Source organism: Apteryx mantelli, chromosome 32 (genome assembly GCF_036417845.1).
Source record: "Apteryx mantelli isolate bAptMan1 chromosome 32, bAptMan1.hap1, whole genome shotgun sequence".
Taxonomy (NCBI): domain Eukaryota; kingdom Metazoa; phylum Chordata; class Aves; order Apterygiformes; family Apterygidae; genus Apteryx; species Apteryx mantelli.
The window spans coordinates 272,909-295,920 of record NC_090009.1 but is presented as its reverse complement, the minus strand read 5'-3'; the positions used below and the strand labels follow the sequence as shown (position 1 = coordinate 295,920).

Below are 23,012 nucleotides of genomic sequence, written 5' to 3'. Positions count from 1 at the left end.
CTTGACAGGACCTTAGGGCCAAGCTGGGACGGGGCAGGTGGTCAGGGGAATTGCATTCTGCCCCCCTTTATTGATGGCAAGGTTGAAATAAGGGTGCAGCGGCTCCGAGAGACTGCTGGTGAAAGCAAAGAGGTGGGACCTGTGGGTGAGGTTGTAAAATGAGACTTCACCTGCCTCATAGTCGAGGAAAATTCCCACCCACTTGGGTGCTGTGGTCACAAGCAGAGTGGTTGAGGGGGAAGGTCCTTGGGAAGACCAGGAGTCAGAGTCCCAGCATGGACACACGCTCCTGCATTCCTGCCCGGCCTTGGGAGGTCCATGCATGTCTCCAGGAGATCCCTGCAGTCAGGGATCTTTCACCCTGTTGCTGGGTACCTCCAAAAGCCTGGCTCCAGCTACTCTATAACCCCATTAGGCAGTGGCAGACAGCGATTCAATCCCCCTTTGCTGTCTCCGCTCCAGGCTAGAAAAAGCCCCACAAACTCAGTGGCTGCTGCTGGGCTCGCTCCAGCCTGTCCCTGTCTGCCCATTAACCTCTCATGCACAGACAGCTCATGTCATGAATATTTTTGATCATTGGAAAATGAAGTGAGAAAGAGGAGAGAGTGGGCAGAACTGGACAGTGAGAGAACAAGGGGCTAGTCTGCTACTTGGCTACTTAAAGAAGTAATACTTATGCTGAAAGCGTAGCTAAAAGCAGACGTTATCAACATCTAAGAATTAAGTAGAATGCTAAAGGTGATGGAGAACTGTTTGCCCTGTCGCCTGCCCTCGTTAGGGACCTCACAGCGCTGGGGGTGACATGTCCCCTGCTGTCCCCACTGTCCCTTCCCTGAGCAGGAGGGGCCCATACCCAACCCAGGCCAGTGCAGGGAGGCCTTTACCCACCCCAAAAGGTGCCAGAGGGTCCATATCCAGCCCCAAAGGTGCAGGGGGGCCCAGAGCCAACCCCATAGGTGTTGGAGGGTCCATATCCACCCGCAAAAGCGCAGGGGGGCTTGTACCCACCCCCAAGAGGTGCTGGACAGTCTGTATCCAGCCTGAAAAGCAGAGGGGTCACTGGAGCCACCCCAGGGGTGGCAGCCCTAGTGGGTGTGCGCAGCCCCGGAGTCCAGCAGCAGTGGCAGCACCGGGGAGAGCAGCTGCCTCCATCTCCCAAATCTTCTTCACTCCAGTTGCAAAACTCTTCCACAGCAAGGAAAGATTCCAGGACAAAGAAAAGCACCTGGCAGCCCCCACTGCCTCGCCTCCACGTTCGTGTGCAAACCTTTATTGACCACAGTTCTGCTGAACACCAGCTTGGCAGGACACAGCGTGAGAGAAGCAAGAGCCCACACACCCTCCCCCCATACAGCTCCAAGCACATGTCAAGGAAACCCAGGCACCTGGGGGACTCCGGGCACCTCATGCCAGCAGAGTCCATGGAACTGCTGGTGCAAGGCCAGCGTGACGGAGGGGAGAGGAAGGTGGAGAGCCGGGGTAGAGCCTCTGCTCCGTCCTGGGCTAGCGTGCACAGCCCCGAGAGGTGCCAGCAGGAGGGAGCAGGGTTTGTGCCCCAGCGAAGGCAGCACAGGGCAGGGGAGAGGCCAGGACACCTGGGCGATTCAGCCAGGGCCTCTCACCCTCCTCACAGCCTCACAAACCTCCGTCCCTTCTCCAGGATGAGGAATGGAGCCCCAAAGAGCCCCTGGCCCCCTCAGCCACTGCCTGCTCCCTGGGTTTGGGCAGAGCTGAGCTGACCATCTGCTGCTGCAGGACCAAGGAGGGGAGCAGAAGGAGTGTCTGCGGAAGGACAGGAGGCCTCTGAGGCTGGAGATGAGGTGGGGTGAGGTGCGTGTGTGGGGGGAGTGCTGTTCCTGGGCCCCAGCCACACTGCTCCTTTTTCCACACAAAACCAAGGGCGGATCCTCCCCCGACTCAATGATACTGACTGGAACATGTAAATCTCGGCCCCATTATCAGCATTGACAAATGTCACCTGCCCTTCTGTGCAGTCCAGACACACCCAGATCCTCTTGGGGACTGGGTACAAGGACAGGGGGATGCGAGGGGATGTGAGAGCCACAAACTTTCCCTTCCGGTACTGCACAGCCCAGATATCTTTGTCAGGGCTTGGTTCAATCGGTTCCTTCCTCCTCAGAGATTCCCTGGCCACCCCCACAGACCAGTGTTGCTCAGCACCCACCTCCCCCTCCACCTCCCAGCAGTGTCTCCCCACAGTGAACCCCTCACGGCCCAGCACACAGAACGAAGAATTGAATCTCTGGTAGCTGTCTGGAAGGTCCTGCTGTGTCTCTCCCCATCTCACGCTTTTGCAGTCCTCGGACAGGATGAGCTGGCGATGAGCTGTGTCTGGATCCAGGGAAACCTCCTCTGCAGGCACAAGAAGAGTCAGAGTGTCAGGGGCAGAGGCTCAGACCTGGGCAGGCTTTCCCCTCTTTGGGGAAGGAAGGGTCTGCCCTGCTGAGGTGGAGACGCGGCACCTCCTTCCACCAAGGAGAAACAAGGACTGGGGCCCTCAAGTTCATGGTGCAAGGTGCAAGTTCTGCCCAGCCATGCACTGCCTGAGGACAGGGACTGCCCAGCACTGCCCCTGCACTGCCCAGACCCATTGCCCCCCACGCACACAAAGAAAAAGAGCGTGATACACCGAGGAGAAAAGAACGGGCAGAGGATTAAACAACAAAATGGCTTTACCCTTGTCTATAGACAAAAAGTGTCTTCTCCATGCTGCAAGGAAAGACGAGAGCCGGTTACAACACACATCCCATCCCCAGGCAGGGCCACACTGTGGACATGGGCAGGGGAGAGGGTCCAGCCCTGTTCTGGTCACCCAGCGGTGGCCACAGTTCCCTGCACATCACACTGGGGTTTCCCCAGGGCCCAGCCACTGCACTGCTGCAGAGGATGGGCAAAGAGGGAAAGGGCTGAGCACCTGGAGCCTGGGCAAGGGCTCGGCTCTGTGCCCAGAGCTCATGGCATGGGGAGACTCACCCAGTTCTGCAGCTTGATCTCCTGGAAAAACAACAAAAGCAACATGTGATCAGAGCAGGGTCTTCTCCTGCCATGGCTGCTCCCTCAGGAGGGGAGAGAGCTCAGGTGTGGGTCCCGTGCACCAAAAGCCCTTCTTTTTTGAGGGCTGGCTAATGTGAAAAGAGTGCGTGCTCCTGCAGAAGGCCTCTGCACCAGCCTGCCTCCTCCCAGACCCTCAGCAGCACCCAGCAAAACCAGCTCAAGGGCTTTCCAGACACTCCTGAGTTCATCCTCACTCAGGACAGAGCTCTGGGGGCTCAGGCTGACAGACAGAGACCTTGCTTGGAAAGCACTGAGCTTGGGACAACCGTCAGGAAAAGCTACCTCTATTCAGAAGGGAACAGATTTTTGCAGGGGTTTTACAAGCAGAACCAGGAAAAAGAGACTCACTCAGCTCCGAGGTCTTTGCCTCTGAAAAGCAAAAGAAAATGAAGAGTCATCAGCAGAGGAGCTTCCCATCCCCAAGATACCACCCCAGGAGAAGGCATCGCTGGGGATGGTTCTGACCCCCTGAGGATTTTGCTTCTCTCCCCCAGACCCAGAGAACAGGCAATGCACAGACACTCCCAGAACACGCCCTGGGCCCAGGCTACTGCAAGCCTGTGCAGCAGACGTGGACAAACCTCAGGCTCCACCTGAGCTTTATTTCACCCAAATCCTTTCCCAGGAAATAACCAAAACCAACAAGCAAGTGTCCATCCCAGGAACACAGCTCTAGAAAGCTTTTGGAACTGGATGTGGAGGAACAAGACTCCCTCATCTCTCTGCACTCTTTCTCGGAAAAGCAAAGGAAAAGGAAGAGGCCATGACCCACAGAGATTCCCAACCCTGAGGGACAACCGCAGGAGAAGGCATCCCTGGGGATGGATGTGCTCCCCTCCTTTTATTTCTCTCCCCCAGACCCAGGGAACAGCTAATGCACAGACACTCCCACAACATGCCCTGGGACCAGCCTACTGCACCCCTCTGATCCATGGGCACACACAACACCCCACCTCAGCCATCGCTTGTTGTAACCGAAATCATTGCTTCAGACAAGATGCAAAATGCATCAAGCCAGTGTCCGTCCCAAGGACACAACACTGTGGAAAGGTTTCAGAAGTGGAAACAGGGAAAGACAACTCACCCAGATCTCTGGACTGTTGCTCTACAAAGAAAAGCAGAAGGAAGAGGAGATTAGCAGGGGACCTGCCTTTGGCAGCACAAGCAACTCTGGAAGGGGCAGGCCCTGCTCTCTGTGGTCTTCCCCCCTTTCCCTTCCCGGACCCAGGCAACGGGCAATGCACAGACACGCGCAGGCCACTAAGACCTCGCACTCTTCAACCTCTCCCTACTTATTCCACACCAGCAGCTCACAACTGTGCAGGATCAGACTTAGCCTCTTTCCTTCACAATCAATACACGGAAATGGAACAAGCCCAGTCACCCTCCTTTCTTGGACAACTGTACATGAAGATGAATTCAAGTGAATGTGGTGTATTGGCAAGGTTTGTGCATCAATAGCAGCATAAGAGCTGCTCACAGCACCCTGCCCACGTGCTTTCCCAGGCTGCACACCAACACGCAACATGTCCCCTGCCGTGTCAGCCTGCTGGCAAACTCAGCTGGGACGCTGCTAGAGCAGCTCTCAGCACAAGGGGCATTTTCCCACAACTCCTGCCCCAAAGCTGTGCTCCCTCTCCTCACGCTTTGTCCCCCTGCCTTCTGCCAGGAGCCCAAGTCAGGTTCTCAGCACGCTGAAGGCATGCTGCAAACACAGCCGTGATGCCCAGGGGGGAGCTCCCTTTGCACCTTAGCAGAGGTGGGTCAGGGTCTCCAGCTCCGTCACGGCCTCACCCCTCCACTCTTCACCCCTCCAAACAACATCCCTTTCCAACTACATGGTTCCTCCCTTGACCCATCAGGATTTTACCTGTCTTCTTAAACAGACGAACACTGAAGAGAATTAAACCAAGTATGCACATTAACAGTGCCACCAACATCACTGCCAGAGCCACCTTCCAGGGATGGGCATCATGGAAAAAGGGAGCTTAGAAAGCAAAAACAAAGGCTCATTTTACACTTCCAGGCCTGAGGAAAACACCATGATTCCCACATGACTGAAAATAAAAAAAGAAAGGAAAAAGAAAATCCGAATACAGCAAAGTGCAGCTGGGTGCAGCTGTGCTCCAGGGCACAGGAGGCTCCAGCTCTTCCCATGGGGTCCCTCTCCATTGACTTCCTCTCTCTCTCTCACCACTCAGCACCACCGCTGACATTCATCTCTCCTCCACACAGCTCCTAAGGGGACGTTCTCCCCCCACTCCCCGACTGACACTGCAGGGAACTCACCTGATATGTGCAGAGACGACTCCTTCTCTTGGCCAAGGCGGCTGTTCCTCACCACACACGACAAGTCCCCGTCTGCCTCCCCCGTCACACTCAGGCTGTGTTCTATTTCAAACAGGCCCCGCTCATCGCGGGAATGTCTCTGAGAGACCGAGGGGAGACGTTGCCCCCGTGGATCCTTCCACAGCACCTCAGGCTCCGGGAACCAGCCGGACGAGCGACACACCACCTCGATCCCTCCGCCCTGGTAACCCTCCAGTGAGACGAGCAGGGAAGAGCCTATGGCTGGGAAGAAAAGGAGGTATCCTGGGTTGAGGACCGAGAGCATCCAGGTCAAAGGGGAAGTACTTTCCTATGCTCTGGGTAGATACCATCCACATCCCCGTCCAGCCAAAGTCACCCATAGACACAGCAGATTCCAGAAACACAATCCCATCCATGCAACACCCACCCACGCCACCAACAACCCTGCTCATGCAAGACGGGTGCTCCCGCATAGGCATGGGTTCAGATGCTGAAGGGAAGAGCCCTCTTGGCCTCCTCCTCTTTCAAAGGCTCTTCTCTTTCACCCACTCCCTCGATGCATTGGCAATTCCCCCATTCCCTGGGGGAGCATTTTCATACCCCTTTGAGTAAGCTGTACTTAGTGGCCTTGTCCAAAACTACCATCATGGAAATGCAGCTAAGGTGGAAATGGCAGCTGAGCCACCAACACACCTGCCACTTCCACTTCCACTGTAGCTTCTGCATAACCAGCAGCACCTTCAACAGTGCAGACGTACGTTCCATCATCGGAGGGTCTGACACTGAGAATTCGCAAGTCCAGGCTTCCTCTGCTGAGGCCATCACGAGACAACACTGTCCTCCCTTGATATTCTCTCATCTGTTCCGCAAACTGGTCCTCTCCATCCCGGTAATGATGCACTGTTTCAGAGAAGCGGTGCCGGATCCACCTGACAGCCATGCTCTGAGCATTCAAGCTGGAAGAGAGCTGACAGGGCAGCACAATGTCCTGCCCCACGGTGGCAGTGAGAGGGTGGCCTGGTCCCACCACCTTCAGCTGCGCTGTGAAATAGAGAAGGACACAGAAGAAAAGCAGACACACACTGAGCTTTTGCATACGTGTCTTGAATGATCTGCATGAAAGGGGGATGAGTTCTGTGTGAGAGGTTGGGTGTGGGCATTGTAGCATCAGAAGGGAAAAGCAAAGACACTAGAGAAACTCAGGGAGGGAGTGGGAGGACGTGAAGGAGAAGGAGGCTTCCTGGAAAGATCCTCCCACCCACTCTGGAGTTGGGATCAGCCTGTAAAGGGCTTCCACCTCCTGCTGATCATGTTCACAGAGCAGAAACTCTCCATAAACATACAGTTCAAGAAGATCTTAAAGAAGAGGACTGAAAATCTAGCCCAGCCAATGCATAGCCTCCACAGAAGAACAAGAGGGAAAATGGAACCGCAACCGGGGCTGTGCTCCAGGCTCACATCTCCTCCCTCCCACCTCCTCCCCTCTCCCAACTGACACAGGTGCCTGGGCACAGCAACGCACATCTGGCAGACACAGCTGGGCAACGCCCATGTCAGCCCTGCACCACCTGAGACGGGCCACAGCATTCCTACCTGATCCCAGATGGAGAACATGGAGAGTCACAAGATAACGCAGGACGCCCCGCAGATGGTTGGCGAGGCTGGAGCAGCCAGAGCCCAAGAGAAACTGCATCTCCCCTGAGGCTCTACCTGGAGAAGATGGAGGGGAAAGGAAAAATGAGGGGAACGGAGGGGCAGCTGAGGCCAAGGGACAGCACTTCTCCAGGACACAGACACTCCAGAAATCCCAACAAATCCCCACCACGAACACACAGCCAACACAAACTCCTCACTTCACAAAGTGGCAGCAGGCAGCAAAGGGGGGGCGAGTCAGGCTGAGCAGGGAGCAAGATGAGGCTTGCATGGAGGGAAGGGGGCAACGTCATGGCTTGCATTTCTGCCTGCGGAGGAGAGTAGCAGAGCCCAGAGCTGCAGTCATGGACCGGGAGCCTCCCTGCAACAGTCTCACACAGGTGGTGTCGCAGGGGACAGCAAACTGGGAGCTGCCTGGGCAGAGGAAGGTGCCCGGGCTGCCCAGGGCCTCGCAGAGCCCACCATGCCCTCCGGGCCACCACCCAGCTCACCCCTCCCCACAGCCCAGACTCTCGCTGGCCCTGCCTCCTCCACATGCTCCGCTTCCTCCCTTACTCTCACACTTCCTTCCACAGTCAAAGTCTCCCTTCCCTGTCCGGACCCCAGCACAACACCCACCCCACACACCCCACACCTTTCCCCCACCAGAAACGGCAGCGTGGGCAGGGCCATTGCAGCTCGTGACCAAGGAGGAAACGGTTCTTCAAGGTCAACATGGAACTGCACTCGGCTACCTGGCAAGATCCCCGGGTGCAGGCGAGCTCTGCAGCCCCACACACTGCCCCACGCTCCCTCACCAGCCTCCCCCCGGGGGCAGGGGGATGCCACAGAACTGAGCCAGTGCTCAGGCCCACCGCCCAGGCTGCAGGCAAGAGCAAAGGACGGGAGCACTCAAAGCCAGGAGCCAGGCCAGCAGGGCAGGAGCAGCCTTTCCAAAACTGCACCACCCAAAATGCTGCTCTTTGCTTCTAAAGAGAGCAAGCAGCTTTTCTACGCAGCCGTCTGGACCGGGAAACTCCAGCGCTGCTGCTAGCAACAAGAGGAGACCAGATTACACCGGTGCTGCTCAGCAGCAGGCGGGCCATGGGCCTGCCTCCACTCACTCACCCGCTGCGGGTTTGTAGCCCTTCTCTGCTCTCCCTGCAAAGACGAGGCAGGCAGCAGCAAAAGCCGCTCCCCGGCAGCAATCGGTGTGGGGCTAAGCCGCAGTTCCCAGCACGGCTCACGTCTCCTCCAGAACAGCCCTGCTCCCACCCCACGGCTCCCCGCGCCTCCCTCGCCCAGCACCCGGCACCCCACACACCCCGCGTCTCACCTTCCTCCCTGCTCCGCACCCGCCGCCAGCCCAGCGCCCACCGACCGACCGACGGCCCCTTGCTTGAGCTCTTCTTCCGGACCACGAAGCCGGCAGCCGCCACGATGACGGTGAGGACAGCAGCCAGCACCACAAGGATGAGGAGGAGCAGGCTGTTCTTCGGCTCTGGAACCGAGCGGAGCCGTCAGCCGCGCTGGCCAGGAGCCGACCCCGTCGCCGGCCGGGCCCCGTCCGCTCCCAGGGCTCACGACCCAGGCTCTGCGGGCCCCCCGCCCGCTCCAGCCCCGCACTCACCGCAGCGGCCCCTCGGCGCCGCCAAGGCCGCCAGCAGCAGCCCGAGGAGGGGCAGGGGCACCCGGCGCCCCGGGCCCATCTCGCCTGGCCCCAGCCGCGCCGCCACCAGCCCCCGCGCCGCCGCCCAAGAGCTGCGGGGTGCCGAGAGCAGCGCGAAGGCGGAAAGAGGCAGCCAATGGCGGGGCGGGTTGCCTCTGTCGTCACCGGTCGCCAGGCGAATCCCGGCCGCCACGGTTGCGCCCGAGCGGAAGCGGGAGCGAGCCCGAAAGCGAAAGCGAAAGCGGCACGGCGCTGCCCGGGGCCTCCCCCGCCGCGGCCGCGCAGGATGAGGCCGCGCTGAGCCGCCGGCAGCGGCAATTCCAAGCGGGCGGCGATGGCCGGGCAGCGAAGAGCGGCAGCAGCGGCAGCAGCAGCAGGTTGGGGCGTGTTGCACCAGCGCGGCCGCGGCGGCAGCGCGTGGGACAGCGGCGCCCGTGTGAACGCAGCGTCCGTTCTGCCGGCAGCTCCCACAGCAGGGCCGTCAGCAGCACAGCGCACACCTGGCCCAAGGCAGGGTGAGCAGCTCAAGCCTCCCAAGCCTCGTTTATCCCGTTTCCCTCCCATTTCCCCCACGTTTACTCCTGCACAGTGCATGTTGATCCCTCCCTTTGCCCACCTTTGGTCCTTCCCCTAAACATCCCCTCATCAGCTCCGCACTTTCCCACAATCCCCTTAAAAGATCCCAGAGTAAGTTTGGCGCAATCCCCAGCTTTACTTGGCGTTCTATTCCATAGCGAGGAAAGCATCCCTTGCCAGGGTAGTGTGGCTGAGCAGTCTAAGGCGCTGGATTAAGGCTCCAGTCTCTTTGGAGGGGTGTATTCACATCCCACCGCTGCCAGGTCCCTTTTAGTCCCTTGAGAGGCAGCTGGAGGCATGGAGTCGCTTATTCTCTCTGTGCAGCACTGGTCGATGCCACATCTGGAGTACAGTGCGAGGAGACCACATCTGGAGTAGAGGCTGTGTCCAGCTCTGGGCTGCCCAGCACACAAACCACGGACAGACTAGACTGGAGCAGTGAATCCAGGGACAGAGTGGAGAAAAGAGCCAGACTCTTCCTCTTCCCAGTGGCATCCAGTGCAAGGCTACGCCTCCCCCATGGGGCAGAAGTTGAAATGCAGAGAATTCCTCTGGAGGACGAGAAACAAGTTTTGCCCAACACGGAGGGAACCGTCCAAGCTGTGTCCATCGCTGTCCTTGACCAGACCTCAGGGTCAAGCTGGGATGGGGCAGATGGTCAGGGGAGTTGTGTTCTGCCCCCCTTTATTTATGGCAAGGTTGAAATAAGGGTGCAGTGGCTCCGAGAAGCTGCTGGTGAAAGCAAAGAGGTGGGACCTGTTGGTGAGGTTGTAAGAGACCTCACCTGCCTGAAAGTCGAGGAAAATTCCCACCCGCTTGGGTGCTGTGGTCACAAGCAGAGTGGTTGAGGGGGAAGCTGAGGCCTTGGAGATTCCCCCCCCCGCGTTAGACACACAGCCCACTACCCATCCTTGGATGAGACTTCGACAGGTCCCTTCCTCCACACAGATTCCCTGCACATGCCCAGGGTCCTACTGTTCTGGCCCTGTACCTGCACCTCCCAGTAGTGTCTCCTGCCCACAAATTGCTAACGGCGCAGGACACAGGGGCAAACATCAAATCGCTTGGGGTTGTCAGGCAAATGTTGTCTTATGTCTCCATAAGCCAGGTGTTTCCTGTCCCTGGACAGTTGTCTACCTGAGCCAGTTTCACAGTAACCATCTCTTTTCTGGTCTTTCAGGACATTGTTGTATGGTAGATACAGGGTATCTACTGCAAAGAAACAGCTGATACTTTTCCAAGCATTCCAAAGGAACATGAAATCAAGATGTAAACTGCTTCCTAGCCACCAATGCTAGGAGGAAAAAAATCTATTTGACTAGGACAAGTCTTCTGCCTTCAAGCCTAGATCAGGTTGCTCAGTTTTGTGTCCCACCAAGATCTACATATCTCCAAAGACGGAGATCTCCCATGCCTCTGTCCCCATGTTTGACCATCCTCAGGATGAAGGGGGGAGTTTCCTCCCTTATATTTAACCAGAATTTCCCATCTCGCAAATTCTGCCTGTTGCCTTTCACCCTGTTGCTGGGTACCTCCAAAAGCCTGGTTCCAGCTGCTCTACAACCCCATTAGGCAGTGGCAGACAGCAATTCAATCCCACTTTGCTGTCTCCTCTCCGTGCTGGACAAAGCCCCACCAGCTCAGTGGCCGCTGCTGGGCTCACTCCAGCCTGTCCCTGTCTGCCCATTAACCTCTCATGGGCAGACAGCTCATGTAATGAATATTTGATCATTAGAAAATGAAGTGAGAAAGAGGAGAGACTGGGCAGAACTGGGTAGTGAGAGAGCAAGGGGCTAGTCTGCTAGTTGGCTACTTAAAGAAGTAATACTTATGCTGATAGCATGGCTATAAGGAGAGGTTATCAACACCTAAGAATTAAGTAGAATGTTAAAGGTGATGGAGAACTGTTTGCCCTGTCCCCTGCCCTCGTTAGGGAGCTCACAGCGCTGGGGGCGACATGTCCCCTGCTGTCTCCACTGTCTCCTTCCTGAGCAGGAGGGGCCCATACCTACCCCAGACCAGTGCACGGAGGCCTGTACCCATCCTGAAAGGTGACGGAGGCTCCATATCCAGCCACAAAAGTGCAGGGGAACCTGTACCTGCCCCAAAAGGTGCTGGACGGTCTGTATCCAGCCCAGCAGCAGGGGCACCCACTCCAGCTCCCAAATCTTCTTCACTCCAGTTGCAAAACACTTTCACAGCAAGGAAAGATTCCATGACAAAGAAAAGCACCTGGCAGCCCCCACTGCCTCGCTTCCACGTTCGTGTGCAAACCTTTATTGACCACAGTTCTGCTGAACACCAGCTTGGCAGGACACAGCGTGAGAGAAACAAGAGCCCACACACCCTCCCCCCGTTCAGCTCCAAGCACATGTCAAGGAAACCCAGGCACCTGGGGGACTGCGGGCACCTCGTGCCAGCAGAGTCCATTGAACTGCCGGTGCAAGGCCAGCATGACGGAGGGGAGAGGAAGGTGGAGAGCTGGGGCAGAGCCTCTGCTCCGTCCTGGGCTCACGTGCGCAGCCCCGAGAGGTGCCAGTGGGCGAGAGCAGGGTTTGTGCCCCAGCAAAGGCAGCACAGGGCAGGGGAGAGGCCAGGACACCTGGGCAATTCAGCCAGGGCCTCTCACCCTCCTCACAGCCTCCCAAACCTCCTTCCCTTCTCCAGGACAAGGAATGGAGACCCAAACAGCCCCTGCCCCCTCAGCCACTGCCTACTCCCTGGGTTTGGGCAGAGCTGAGCTGACCATCTGCTGCTGCAGGAGCAAGGAGGGGAGCAGAAGGAGCATCTGGGGAAGGACGGGAGGCCTCCGAGGCTGGGGATGAGGTGGGGTGAGGTGTGTGTGTGGGGGGGGTGCTGTTGCTGGGGCCCAGCCACACTACTCCTTTTTGCACACAAAACCAAGGGCGGATCCACACACTATTGAGTAAGTCTGACTTGAATGTGCAGATCTCAGCCCCATTATCAGCATTGACAAATGTCACCTGCCCTTCTGTGCAGTCCAGACACACCCAGATCCTCTTGGGGACTGGGGATGAGGGCAGGGGTGTGGGAGGGGATGTGAGAGCCTCAAACTTTCCCTTCTGGTACTGCACAGCCCAGATCCCTTCATCAGGGCTCGGCTCAATCGGTCCTTTCCTCCTCAAGGACTCCTCCGCCACCCCCATGGCCCAGTGGGAATCAGCACCCACGTCCCCCTCCACCTCCCAGCAGTGCCTCCCCACAATGAACCCCTCATGGCCCAGCACAAAGAATGAAGAATCAAATCTCTCATAGTGGATCGGAAGGTCCTGCTGTGTCTCTCCCCATCTCACGCTTCTGCAATCCTTGGACAGGATGAGCTGGGGATGAGCTGTGTCTGGATCCAGGGAAACCTCCTCTGCAGGCACAAGAAGAGTCAGAGTGTCAGGGGCAGAGGCTCAGCCCTGGGCACGGTTTCCCATCTTTGGGAAAGGGTCTGCCCTGCTGAGGTGGAGATGCAGCACCTCATTCCACCAAGGAGAAACAAGGACTGGGGCCCTCAAGTTCATGGTGCAAGGTGCAAGTTCTGCCCAGCCATGCACTGCCTGAGGACAGGGACTGCCCAGCACTGCCCCTGCACTGCCCAGACCCATTGCCCCCCAGGCTCACAAAGAAAAAGAGCGTGATACCCCTGGGAGGAAAGAACGGGCAGAGCATTAAACAACAAAATGACTTTACCTTTGTCTATTGGCAAAACGAGTCTTCTCCATGCTGCAAAGAAAGACGAGAGCCGGTTACAACACAGCCTGTCGCCAGGCAGGGCCACACTGTGGACATGGGCAGGGGAGAGGGTCCAGCCCTCTTCTGGTCACCCAGCAGTGGCCACAGTTCCCTGCACATCACACTGGGGTTTCCCCAGGGCCCAGCCACTGCACTGCTGCAGAGGACGGGCAAAGAGGGAAAGGGATGAGCACCCGGAGCCTGGGCAAGGGCTCGGCTCTGTGCCCAGAGCTCATGGCATGGGGAGACTCACCCAGTTCTGCAGCTTGTTCTCCTGGAAAAACAACAAAAGCAACATGTGATCAGAGCAGGGTCTTCTCCTGCCATGGCTGCTCCCTCAGGAGGGGAGAGAGCTCAGGTGTGGGTGCTGTGCACTAAAATCCCTTCTGTGTTGAGGGCTGGCTAATGTGAAAAGAGTGCGTGCTCCTGCAGAAGGCCTCCGTACCAGCCTGCCTCCTCCCAGACCCTCAGCAGCACCCAGCAAAACCAGCTCAGGGGCTTTCCAGACATTCCTGAGTTCATCCTCACTCAGGACAGAGCTTTGGGGGCTCTGTCTGAGAGACTGAGACCTTGCTTGGAAAGGACTGAACTTGGGACCATCATCAGAAGAAGCTACCTCTATTCAGGAGGGACCAGATTTTTGCAGGGGTTTTACAGGTGGAACCAGGAAAGAGAGACTCACTCAGCTCCATGGTCTTTGCCTCTGAAAAGCAAAAGAAAATGAAGAGTCATCAGCAGAGGAGCTTCCCATCCCCAAGATACCACCCCAGCAGAAGGCATTGCGAGGGATGGTTCTGACCCCCTGAGGATTTTGCTTCTCTCCCCCATACCCAGGAATGGGTAATGCACAGACACACCCAGGGCAGGCCCTGATCTCAATCTGCTGCATCCCCGTGCTGGGGACATGGAGAACCCTCAGGCTCAACCTGAGTTTATTTAACCCAACTGCTTTCCCAAGCAATAACCCAAACCAACAAGCGAGTGTCCATCCCAGGCACACAGCTCTAGAAAGCTTTTTGAACTGGCTATGGAGGAAGAAGACTCCCTCATCTCTCTGCACTCTTTCTCGGAAAAGCAAAGGAAAAGGAAGAGGCCATGCACCACAGAGATTCCCATCCCTGACAGACAACCGCAGGAGAAGGCATCCCTGGGGATGGATGTGCTCCCCTCATTTTATTTTCTCCCTCATACCCAGGGAACAGCTAATGCACAGACACTCCCACAACATGCCCTGGGACCAGCCTACTGCACCCCTCTGATCCATGGGCACACACAACCCCCCACCTCAGCCAGGCCTTGTTTTAACCCAAATCATTGCTTCAGACAACACGCAAAAAGCATCAAGCCAGTCTCCATCGCAAGGACACAACACTCTGGAAAGGTTTCAGAAGCGGAAATGCGGAAAGAGGACTCACCAAGTACTCTGGACTGTTGCTCTACAAAGAAAAGCAGAAGGAAGAGGAGATTAGCAGGGAACATGCCTTTGGCAGCACAAGCAACTGTGGAAGGGGCAGGCCCTGCTCTCTGCGTTCTTTCCCCCTTTCCCTTCCCGGACCCAGGGAACGGGCAAAGCACAGACATGCGCAGGCCACTAAGCCCTCGCACTCTTCAAGCTCTCCCTACTTATTCCACAGCAGCAGATCACAACTGTGCAGGATCAGACTTAGCCTCTTTCCTTCACAATCAATACATGGAAATGGAACAAGCCCAGTCACCCTCCTTTCTTGGACAGCTGTATATGAAGATGAATTCAAGTGAGTGTGGTGTATTTGCAAGGCTTGTGCATCAATAGCAGCATAAGAGACACTCGCAGCACCCTGCCCACATGCTTTCCCAGGCTGCACACCAACACGCAACATGTCCCCCGCCGTGTCAGCCTGCTGGGAAACTCAGCTGGGACGCTGCTAGAGCAGCTCTCAGCACAAGGGGGAATTTTTGACAACTCCTGCCCCAAAGCCATGCTCCCTCTCCTCACGCTTTGTCCCCCTGCCTTCTGCCGGGAGCCCAAGTCGGGTTCTCAGCACGCTGAAGGCATGCTGCAAACACAGCCGTGATGCCCAGGGGGAAGCTCCCTTTGCACCTTAGCAGAGGTGTGTCAGGGCCTCCACCTCCGTCATGGCCTCACTCCTCTGCTCTTCACCCCTCCAAACAACATCCCTTTCCAACTACATGGTTCCTCCCTTGACTCATCAGGATTTTACCTGTCTTCTTAAACAGACGAACACTGAAGAGAATTAAACCAAGTATGCACACTAACAGAGCCACCAGCATCACTGCCAGAGCCACCTTCCAGGGATGGGCATCATGGAAAAAGGGAGCTAAGAAAGCAAAAGGAAAGGCTCATTTTACACTTCCAGGCCTGAGGAAAACACCATGTTTCCCACATGACTGAAAATAAAAAAGAAAGAAAAAAGAAAACACAAATACAGAAAAGTGTAGCTGGGTGCAGCTGTGCTCCAGGGCAGAGGAGGGCTCCAGCTGGTCCCATGGGGGTCCCTCTCCATTAACCTCCTCTCTCTCTCTCTCATTGCTCAGCACCACCGCTGCCATTCATCTCCCCTCCACACACCTCCAAAGGGGATGTTCTCCCCCCACTTCCCGACTGACACTGCAGGGAACTCACCTGATATGTGCAGAGACGACTCCTTCTCTTGGCCAAGGCGGCTGTTCCTCACCACACACGACAAGTCCCCGTCTGCCTCCCCCGTCACACTCAGGCTGTGTTCTATTTCAAACAGGCCCCGCTCATCGCGGGAATGTCTCTGAGAGACCGAGGGCAGACGATGCCCCCCAGGATCCTTCCACAGCACCTCAGGCTCCGGGAACCAGCCGGACGAGCGACACACCACCTGAATCCCTCCGCCCTGGTAACCCTCCAGCGAGACGAGTGGGGAAGAGCCTATGGCTGGGATGAAAATAGGTATCCTGGGTTGAGGACCGAGAGCATCCAGGTCAAAGGGGAAGTACTTTCCTATGCTCTGTGTAGATACCATCCACATCCCCGTCCAGCCAAGTCCGGAAGGGGCTGCAGGACCAGGCATTCACACACCCAGGGCGCTACGCACGCAAGAAACACCCGCCATTGCATCAGCACCTTCAGGTCCCTGAACAAAGTGCCAACAGCCCTAAAGCTCCTGTCATCCTCCACAGTAGAGGAAGACCAGGCTCATGAGCTGTCATGTCCCAAGGCCCTGGCTGAGCACCCACACATGTTTAGTTAACCCCAGACATTTCCTGGCAACAAGTCAGGTCTCCTATTGCACAAAAAGCAAACCCAAAACAAAGATCCCAGCTAGCTGGACCTGCAAAGAGCTCTCCTCCCAACTCCAGTCAGTCATGAAATTTGGTTCAATCCTCTGTGCAGGTCACAAGTCAGGCTCTGTGCCAAAGCACCTGCTCAGCAGCCTCTCTCAAGCTTCAGCCTGTGTCCAGGGCCTCACAACACCATAAAAAGACACCCGGAGACACAGCAGATTCCAGCAACTCTATCCCATCCATGCAACCACCCACACAGGCCTCCAACGACCCTGCTCATGCAAGATGGGTGCTCCCTCCTGGGCATGGGTTCAGATGCTGAAGGGAAGAGCCCTCTTGGCCTCCTCCTCTTTCAAAGGCTCTTCTCTTTCACCCATAGAGCACCCACTCCCTCGATGCATTGCCAATTCCCCCATTCCCTGGGGGAGCATTTTCATACCCCTTTGAGTAAGCTGTACTTAGTGGCCTTGTCCAAAACTACCATCATGGAAATGCAGCTAAGGTGGAAATGGCAGCTGAGCCACCAACACACCTGCCACTTCCACTTCCACTGTAGCTTCTGCATAACCAGCAGCACCTTCAACAGTGCAGATGTACATTCCATCATCAGAGGGTCTGACACTGACAATTCGCAAGTCCAGGCTTCCTCTGCTGAGGCCATCATGAGACAACTCTGTCCTCCCTCGATATTCTCTCATCTGTCCTGCAAACAGGTCCTCTCCATCCTCGTAATGATGCACTGTTTCCAAGTTGTGGTACCGGATCCACCTGACAGCCATGCTCTGAGCATTCAAGCTGGGGGAGAGCTCACAGGGCAGCACAATGTCCTGCCCCACGGTGGCAGCGAGAGGGTGTCCTGGTCCCACCACCTTCAGCTGCGCTGTGAAATGGAGAAGGACACAGAGGAAAAGCAGACAGACACTGAGCTTTTGCGTAAAGGGCTTTTTTGTAAGGGGCTTCCACCTCCTGCTGATCATGTTCACAGAGCAGGAACTCTCCATAAACACACAGTTCAAGAAGGTCTTAAAGAAGAGGACTGAATATCTAGCCCAGCCAATGCATAGCCTCCACAGAAGAACAACAGGGAAAATGGAAGCGCAACCGGGGCTGTGCTCCAGGCTCACATCTCCTCCCTCCCACCTCCTCCCCTCTCCCAATTGCCACAGGTGCCTGGGCACAGCGACGCACATCTGGCAGACACAGCTGGGCAACGCCCACGTTAGCCCTGCACCACCCGACACGGGCCATGGCATTCCTACCTGATCCCAGATGGAGAACATGGAGAGTCACAAGATAACGCAGGATGCCCCGCAGATGGTTGGTGAGGCTGGAATAGCCAGAGCCCAAGAGAAACTGCATCTCCCCTGAGGCTCTACCTGGAGAAGATGGAGGGGAAAGGAAAAATGAGGGGAACGGAGGAGCAGCTGGGGCCAAGGGGCAGGGCTTCTCCAGGACACACACTCCAGAAATCCCACCAAATCCCCACCACGAAAACGCAGCCAACACAAACTCCTCACTTCACAAAGTGGGAGCAGGCAGCCAAGGGGGTGAGTCAGGCTGAGCAGGGAGCAAGATGAGGCTTGGAGGGAGGGAAGGGGGCAACGTCATGGCTTGCATTTCTGCCTGCGGAGGAGAGTAGCAGAGCCCAGAGCTGCAGTCATGGACCGGGAGCCTCCCTGCAACAGTCTCACACAGGTGGTGTCACAGGAGACAGCAACACAGGAGCTGCCTGGGCAGAGGAAGGTGCCCAGGCTGCCCAGGGCCTCGCAGAGCCCACCATGCCCTCCGGGCCACCACCCAGCTCACCCCTCCCCACAGCCCAGGCTCTCGCTGGCCCTGCCTCCTACACATGCTCCGCTTCCTCCCTTACTCTCACACTTCCTTCCACAGTCAAAGTCTCCCTTCCCTGTCCGGACCCCAGCACAACGCCCACCCCACACACACCACTCCTTTCCCCCACCAGAAACGGTATCGTGGGCAGGGCCATTGCAACTCCTGACCAAGGAGGAAGCGGCCGTTCAAGGTCAACACGGAACTGCACCCAGCTACCTGGCGAGATCCCTGGGTGCAGGCGAGCTCTGCAGCCACACACACTGCCCCACACTCCCTCACCAGCCTCCCCCGGGGGCAGGGGGATGCCACAGAACTGAGCCAGTGCCCAGTCCTGCTCCCTGACCCAAAAACAGACCCAACCCTGCACAAGACTCTGTCCTGAAAGCCAGGACACACCTCCAAGCTCTTCCCAAGGGGGACAGAAAGCACCCTGGGATCCCTCAATCCACCTGCTGTGAGCAAGCTGAGCACACAGGAGCTGGGTGTGCTGCAGACAGAAAAGGAGAGATTTGCTTTTAGAAGGAGCTTTCCAGAAAGAGAAGTCACTCACCAATCGTGTCTGAGCTGCACAAAGTTCCAGGGTGCACCCAACCGCTCCAGCCTTTGCTCCCTTGGACGCACCCTCCGAGGGATTGTCCCCAGGAGGCAATGGGCAGGCTCTCCAGATGCTGAAGGGTTGGGCTGCTTGCTTTGGCATGTAGCCCCGAGACTCCAGCAAGCATAAGGAACTGGTGTCTGGCAGAGGGATCCCTGTGCAGTTCAGTTCCCTTCCACCCCCACCACTGACCCAAAGCCCTCCCTGCAGCACACATGGAAGCAGAGAGCCCGGGGACACAGGGTGCTGAGCGGGCAGTGAGACATGGCCTGGGGAGAGGGCAATCACGAGGGCCAGATCCCGGTGGCATTTCCTCCTGGGGGGACAGCAGTGGCCAGAGAGGCTGACCCTGCTGGAGCAGTCTCACCAAGGTGGCATCACAGGGGACGGCAGCATGGGAGGCCCCAGCCCGCCCTTCCCACCATGCACATAGCAATGGCAGGGTGTGCGGGGCAACTGCTGCTTTGGACGAAGGAGGAATGGATGGTCCGAGGGCAGGTGGGGGCCATGAGGAGCTCCCAGGTGAGATCCCTGGGCAAGGTGATCTCTGCAGCCCCAGACACTGCAACACTCTCAGCTACTGGTTGTCAATGCCAGGAGGAAGGTGAGGGGCAGAGCCACAGCCTGGGCAAGGCTCAGTCGTGTACACCAGGACACACAGACAGGGTCTACAGCCAGGACAAACCATTCTTCTAGATCTTTCCACCATCCTGCTGTCCTCAAAGGCAGCCTAGGGCATCAAGCAAGTCCATGGGGAGGAAGCAGGGCCAGGGAAACCAGCCCATGGGTTAGGGTCCAAACCAGCAAGGTCCATGGCCAGGCATGGGCACAGCTGGGACCAAGCTGCAGAGCAGAGCAGTGCTCCTCCAACACAGCTGGGAAGGGGCTGAGGGCTCAGAGCTCAGCTTAAATGGAGCCCAGGGCCATGGGCAGGGTATGGGTGGGGGTCCCAGGTGGGGCTGCTCAGGGCCATTAATGCCTATTAGTGCCCTTGGGGTGCTGACACAGGGGAGAGGGAAAGACTTCCTTTTAAAGGGGGGTTATGCAGAAAGATGAGTCACTAATGCCAGAGAGCTACAGCTCCACACATTTATTGCATTTCTCTATAAAGCTGATCTTTAGCATTTTCTAATTAATTTTTCATTTTATGGTGTGCAGATTTTCCATTTCAACATCCTTTTTAAAAGTTTTCAAACTTCATTCCGATCTGAATCAACAGCATGCTCAGCCTCAGCCGTTACAAGCATTTCCAAAAGTCAGCCCCTGCCTGAGAGAGAAAAAGCTGAGGAAAGATGCCTTGTGAGAGAACAGAAGCCACAGCAGCTCTGTGCAACCAGAACAGCCCCAACACAACGCATGGGAACACACTGAAGGGCCCATGGGTTGCACCAGAGGACTTCGGGCATGCATACCTGCTCTCCAGAGTACACCCGGGACCTTCCCTGCCGCACTGAGGGTCCCTTTGCACTCAAACAACGCCCACCTCAGCACCCTCGCTGGGCCCCAGACCAGCCATATGATCCCCTTAGCTCCCTTCGGTTGTCCGTGCTTTTCCTCCCTCACGACACAGCTCTTCCTCAGAGCGGGAGTCAGCTCACTGAGCAGGTCCAGGGTGCAAGACGAGCTCTGGAGTAAAAGACCCGCTCCTGGATGCTGCACACGTAAGACGGCTTGGTTACACTACAGCATTAGGCTTTGCAGGAATGCAAAGGAGGCACCAGTGCCGCTGTCTGCTCCTCGGATCTCAAAAGGAAGAAATGTTGCCTCCATCAAATTCCTTTTGGCTGCAAAACAAGAGGGCAGGAGATGAGGTACCAGCACACCTCCTTTCCTCCCAAACAGTCACATCCAGCAGCAGCACGAGCAGCGGGGTTCAGCCAGCCCCTTACCCACCAAGGCAAAGCGCTTAAATGGACGGGTTGCTTCCTGCGTGCAGAGAGAAGAAAAGGGCGAGTGTCACCGGGGCTCCCAACACCTGCACCCGACCACCAGGAGCCCCAGCGCATCAGGCACTGCACGGGTGTCTCGGAGCCACGTCGCTGTCCCAACCCTCGCTGCTGGCTGCACCGCTCGCCCGGAGCCTTGCAGACATGCAGGGCGCCTGCTCATGGGCCCTGGGCCAGCAGCAGCCTCACACCAGAGCTGCCGGATCCCCTGCCACAGGCCAGGGGACCGAGAGGATCCCACAGCCAGGCTTCCTCCCCACCCTGCCTCAGCACTGTGCTTACGCATGCCAAAAAGCCTTAGGTTTTTTGGTGGCCCAGCCCCACCGCCCAGGCTGCGGGCAAGAGCCTCCACTCACTCACCTGCTGCGGGTTTGTAGCCCTTCTCTGCTCTCCCTGCAAAGATGAGGCAGGCAGCAGCCAAAGCCGCTCCCCGGCAGCAATTGCCAAGGGGCTAAGCTGCAGTTCCCAGCACGGCTCACGTCTCCTCCAGAACAGCCCTGCTCCCACCCCACGGCTCCCCGCGCCTCCCTCGCCCAGCACTCGGCACCCCACAGACCCCGCGTCTCACCTTCCTACCCGCTCCACACCCGCCGCCAGCCCAGTGCCCACCGACTGACGGCCGGACAGCCCCTTGCTTGAGCTCTTCTTCCGGACCACGAAGCCAGCAGCTGCCACGATGACGGTGAGGACATCAGCCAGCCCCACAAGGATGAGGAAGAGCAGGGTGTTCTTTGGCTCTGGAACCGAGCAGAGCCATCAGCCACACTGGCCAGGAGCCGACCCCGTCGCCGGCCGGGCCCCGTCCGCTCCCAGGGCTCAGGACCCCGGCTCTGCAGGGACGCTGCAGGACCTCTGGCCCGCACGAGCTCCTCGCTCAGGGCCCGTGTCCCCCCTTGCCCAGCCCGGGATGCCACACACACCCTTCCAGCCGTCATCTTCCCACCTCTCCACGCAGGCACTTTTCCCAAGATGGCCACATGCTACCACAGCCCCCACCTTAGTTGGGAGAGGACCAGGCCCTGCCTCGGGCACGCAGGGCCAGGCCAGGGCTCTTGTCCACCGTACCAGACGGTCTTGCCTCTCCCTCCCCACGTCCCCCCTCCTAGGTCCCTTACCCCAGGAGAAGAGCTCCGCCTCGGCCAGGCTGGCGTGCTCCACCCGGCACTGGTACAGGTCTCTCTCCGCGGCGAGGACTTCAATGGTGGCCTAGGCGTGGTAGGTTCCATCAGCGTTGGGCACGATGCTGCTGCGCTTCATCTCCTGCTCTCTGCTGATGCCATTTTTCAGCCAGCTGATGCTGATGGGCCGTGGGTAGAAGCCGTGAGCCCGACATGACAGGACCAGGGTGCCATAGGAGTGCTTGGCAGCCAGCTTGGCCTCGGGGCGCTCTGCGGAGGCAGCGGGAGCGAGGTTAGAGGGGCCTCAGGCCGGGCAGAGAGCAGAGGCAGGACAACAAACTCCCTGCTGGTGAGCCCTGCACATTAAGGGTGCGCCGGCCACAGCAACCCCTTAACGCCCAGCCCCGAGACACCCCAACCTTCACTGCGCCTCCCTCCTTCGTGCTCCTGGTGCTTCAGTCTGGTCCATCACACAGCCCCACCACAAAGCCCGCGAGCCCCTCCGCGGCTCCACTGCCACCCTCACCTTTCTTCTCCAGCACCTCCTTCCCAGAGCGCACATACTCCTTCAGCCCCTCCACACAGACCCTCTCCAGGTAGTGCTTCTGTCTCTACAGGAAGGACTTATCCGCTTCCCACTTCCTCTTGGTGACTTGCACCCCGGCGTCCCCGGCGGTGAATGTCAGCATGTCCTTATCGAAGCTGAGGAAGTCCCTGCCATCGTAGGCGTGCTGATGAAGGCCCCGGATCCCACCGTCCTCGAGGAGGTCGCAGCCATAGGTGAGCTGCCATGTGTGGAAGCCTGCGACGCCGAGCGGGAGGCTGGGGACTGAGTGGGCAGCCGCGGCCCTTCGGGGGGCCCGGCCGCGCTCAGCCGCTTCCTCCCCCAGCCACGGCCCCAGCCCCGCACTCACCCCCGCTCTGGTTGTAGCGGCTCCGCAGCGCCTCCAGGTCCAGGCGAAACACGGCCTCCGTGGCCAAGAAGCTCCAAGTCTCCTCGGCCCAGTACGCGGCGTCCCGCTCGGCAGCCCAGGCCACCTGCGGCCGGGCCCGCTGCGTCTCACTGTCGTAGCGCAGGAAGGGCCGCTCGTCCACGAAGCCGACGCCCACGAAGCTGGGCAGCCCGGGCTCCGACACGGCCGCGTAGCGGTAGCGCAGCGAGTGCGGCCCTGCGAAGGGCAGCGGTCAGAGCCGCGGACGAGGGGCCCCGGCCCGCTGCGCCCCTCGAGCCCCGCCAGCCCCCATCGCCACGCAGAGCGGCT

General features: G+C 57.9%; 4 protein-coding genes and 1 long non-coding RNA gene across 19 annotated transcripts in view; 1 reads left to right on the top strand and 4 right to left on the bottom strand.

Moving 5' to 3' along the window:
- The window catches only part of LOC106489074 (butyrophilin subfamily 1 member A1-like), a 64,064-nt gene extending 44,303 nt beyond the window's left edge, over positions 1 to 19,761 (bottom strand). For 8 of the 15 annotated variants that reach the window (XM_067313723.1, XM_067313727.1, XM_067313726.1 and 5 more), the window contains exons 1-8: positions 8,648 to 8,781; positions 8,354 to 8,518; positions 8,146 to 8,178; positions 6,979 to 7,095; positions 6,079 to 6,426; positions 5,365 to 5,646; positions 4,946 to 5,062; positions 4,160 to 4,180 (exon numbers count right to left, since the gene is read on the bottom strand). In XM_067313723.1, coding sequence (XP_067169824.1) covers positions 4,160 to 4,180; positions 4,946 to 5,062; positions 5,365 to 5,646; positions 6,079 to 6,426; positions 6,979 to 7,095; positions 8,146 to 8,178; positions 8,354 to 8,518; positions 8,648 to 8,726 — 1,162 coding nt within the window. In that variant the 5' untranslated portion in view covers positions 8,727 to 8,781. Of the gene's footprint in view, positions 1 to 4,159; positions 4,181 to 4,945; positions 5,063 to 5,364; positions 5,647 to 6,078; positions 6,427 to 6,978; positions 7,096 to 8,145; positions 8,179 to 8,353; positions 8,519 to 8,647; positions 8,786 to 13,256; positions 13,278 to 13,685; positions 13,707 to 14,418; positions 14,440 to 15,204; positions 15,322 to 15,626; positions 15,909 to 16,790; positions 17,139 to 17,517; positions 17,635 to 18,641 lie in introns of those variants that run through there. The other 7 variants (XM_067313736.1, XM_067313738.1, XM_067313737.1 and 4 more) reach the window with 5 other exon arrangements.
- LOC106490780 (zinc finger protein 850-like) overlaps positions 1 to 23,012 on the bottom strand; it is a 214,217-nt gene that overhangs the window by 53,609 nt on the left and 137,596 nt on the right.
- The window catches only part of LOC136994708 (zinc finger protein 208-like), a 206,892-nt gene that overhangs the window by 60,418 nt on the left and 123,462 nt on the right, over positions 1 to 23,012 (top strand).
- Positions 13 to 2,413, bottom strand: LOC136994678 (E3 ubiquitin-protein ligase TRIM39-like; the record flags this gene model as incomplete). The annotated part of the gene is made up of 2 exons (XM_067313606.1): positions 13 to 245; positions 1,918 to 2,413. Coding segments are annotated over 2 exons (729 nt in total), but the record flags the coding sequence as incomplete, so codon positions are not given.
- On the bottom strand, positions 20,992 to 21,325 carry LOC136994764 (uncharacterized). The gene is made up of 2 exons (XR_010886669.1): positions 21,268 to 21,325; positions 20,992 to 21,025 (listed from the first exon to the last, which is right to left on the bottom strand). It is a non-coding gene; the product is annotated as an uncharacterized lncRNA (long non-coding RNA).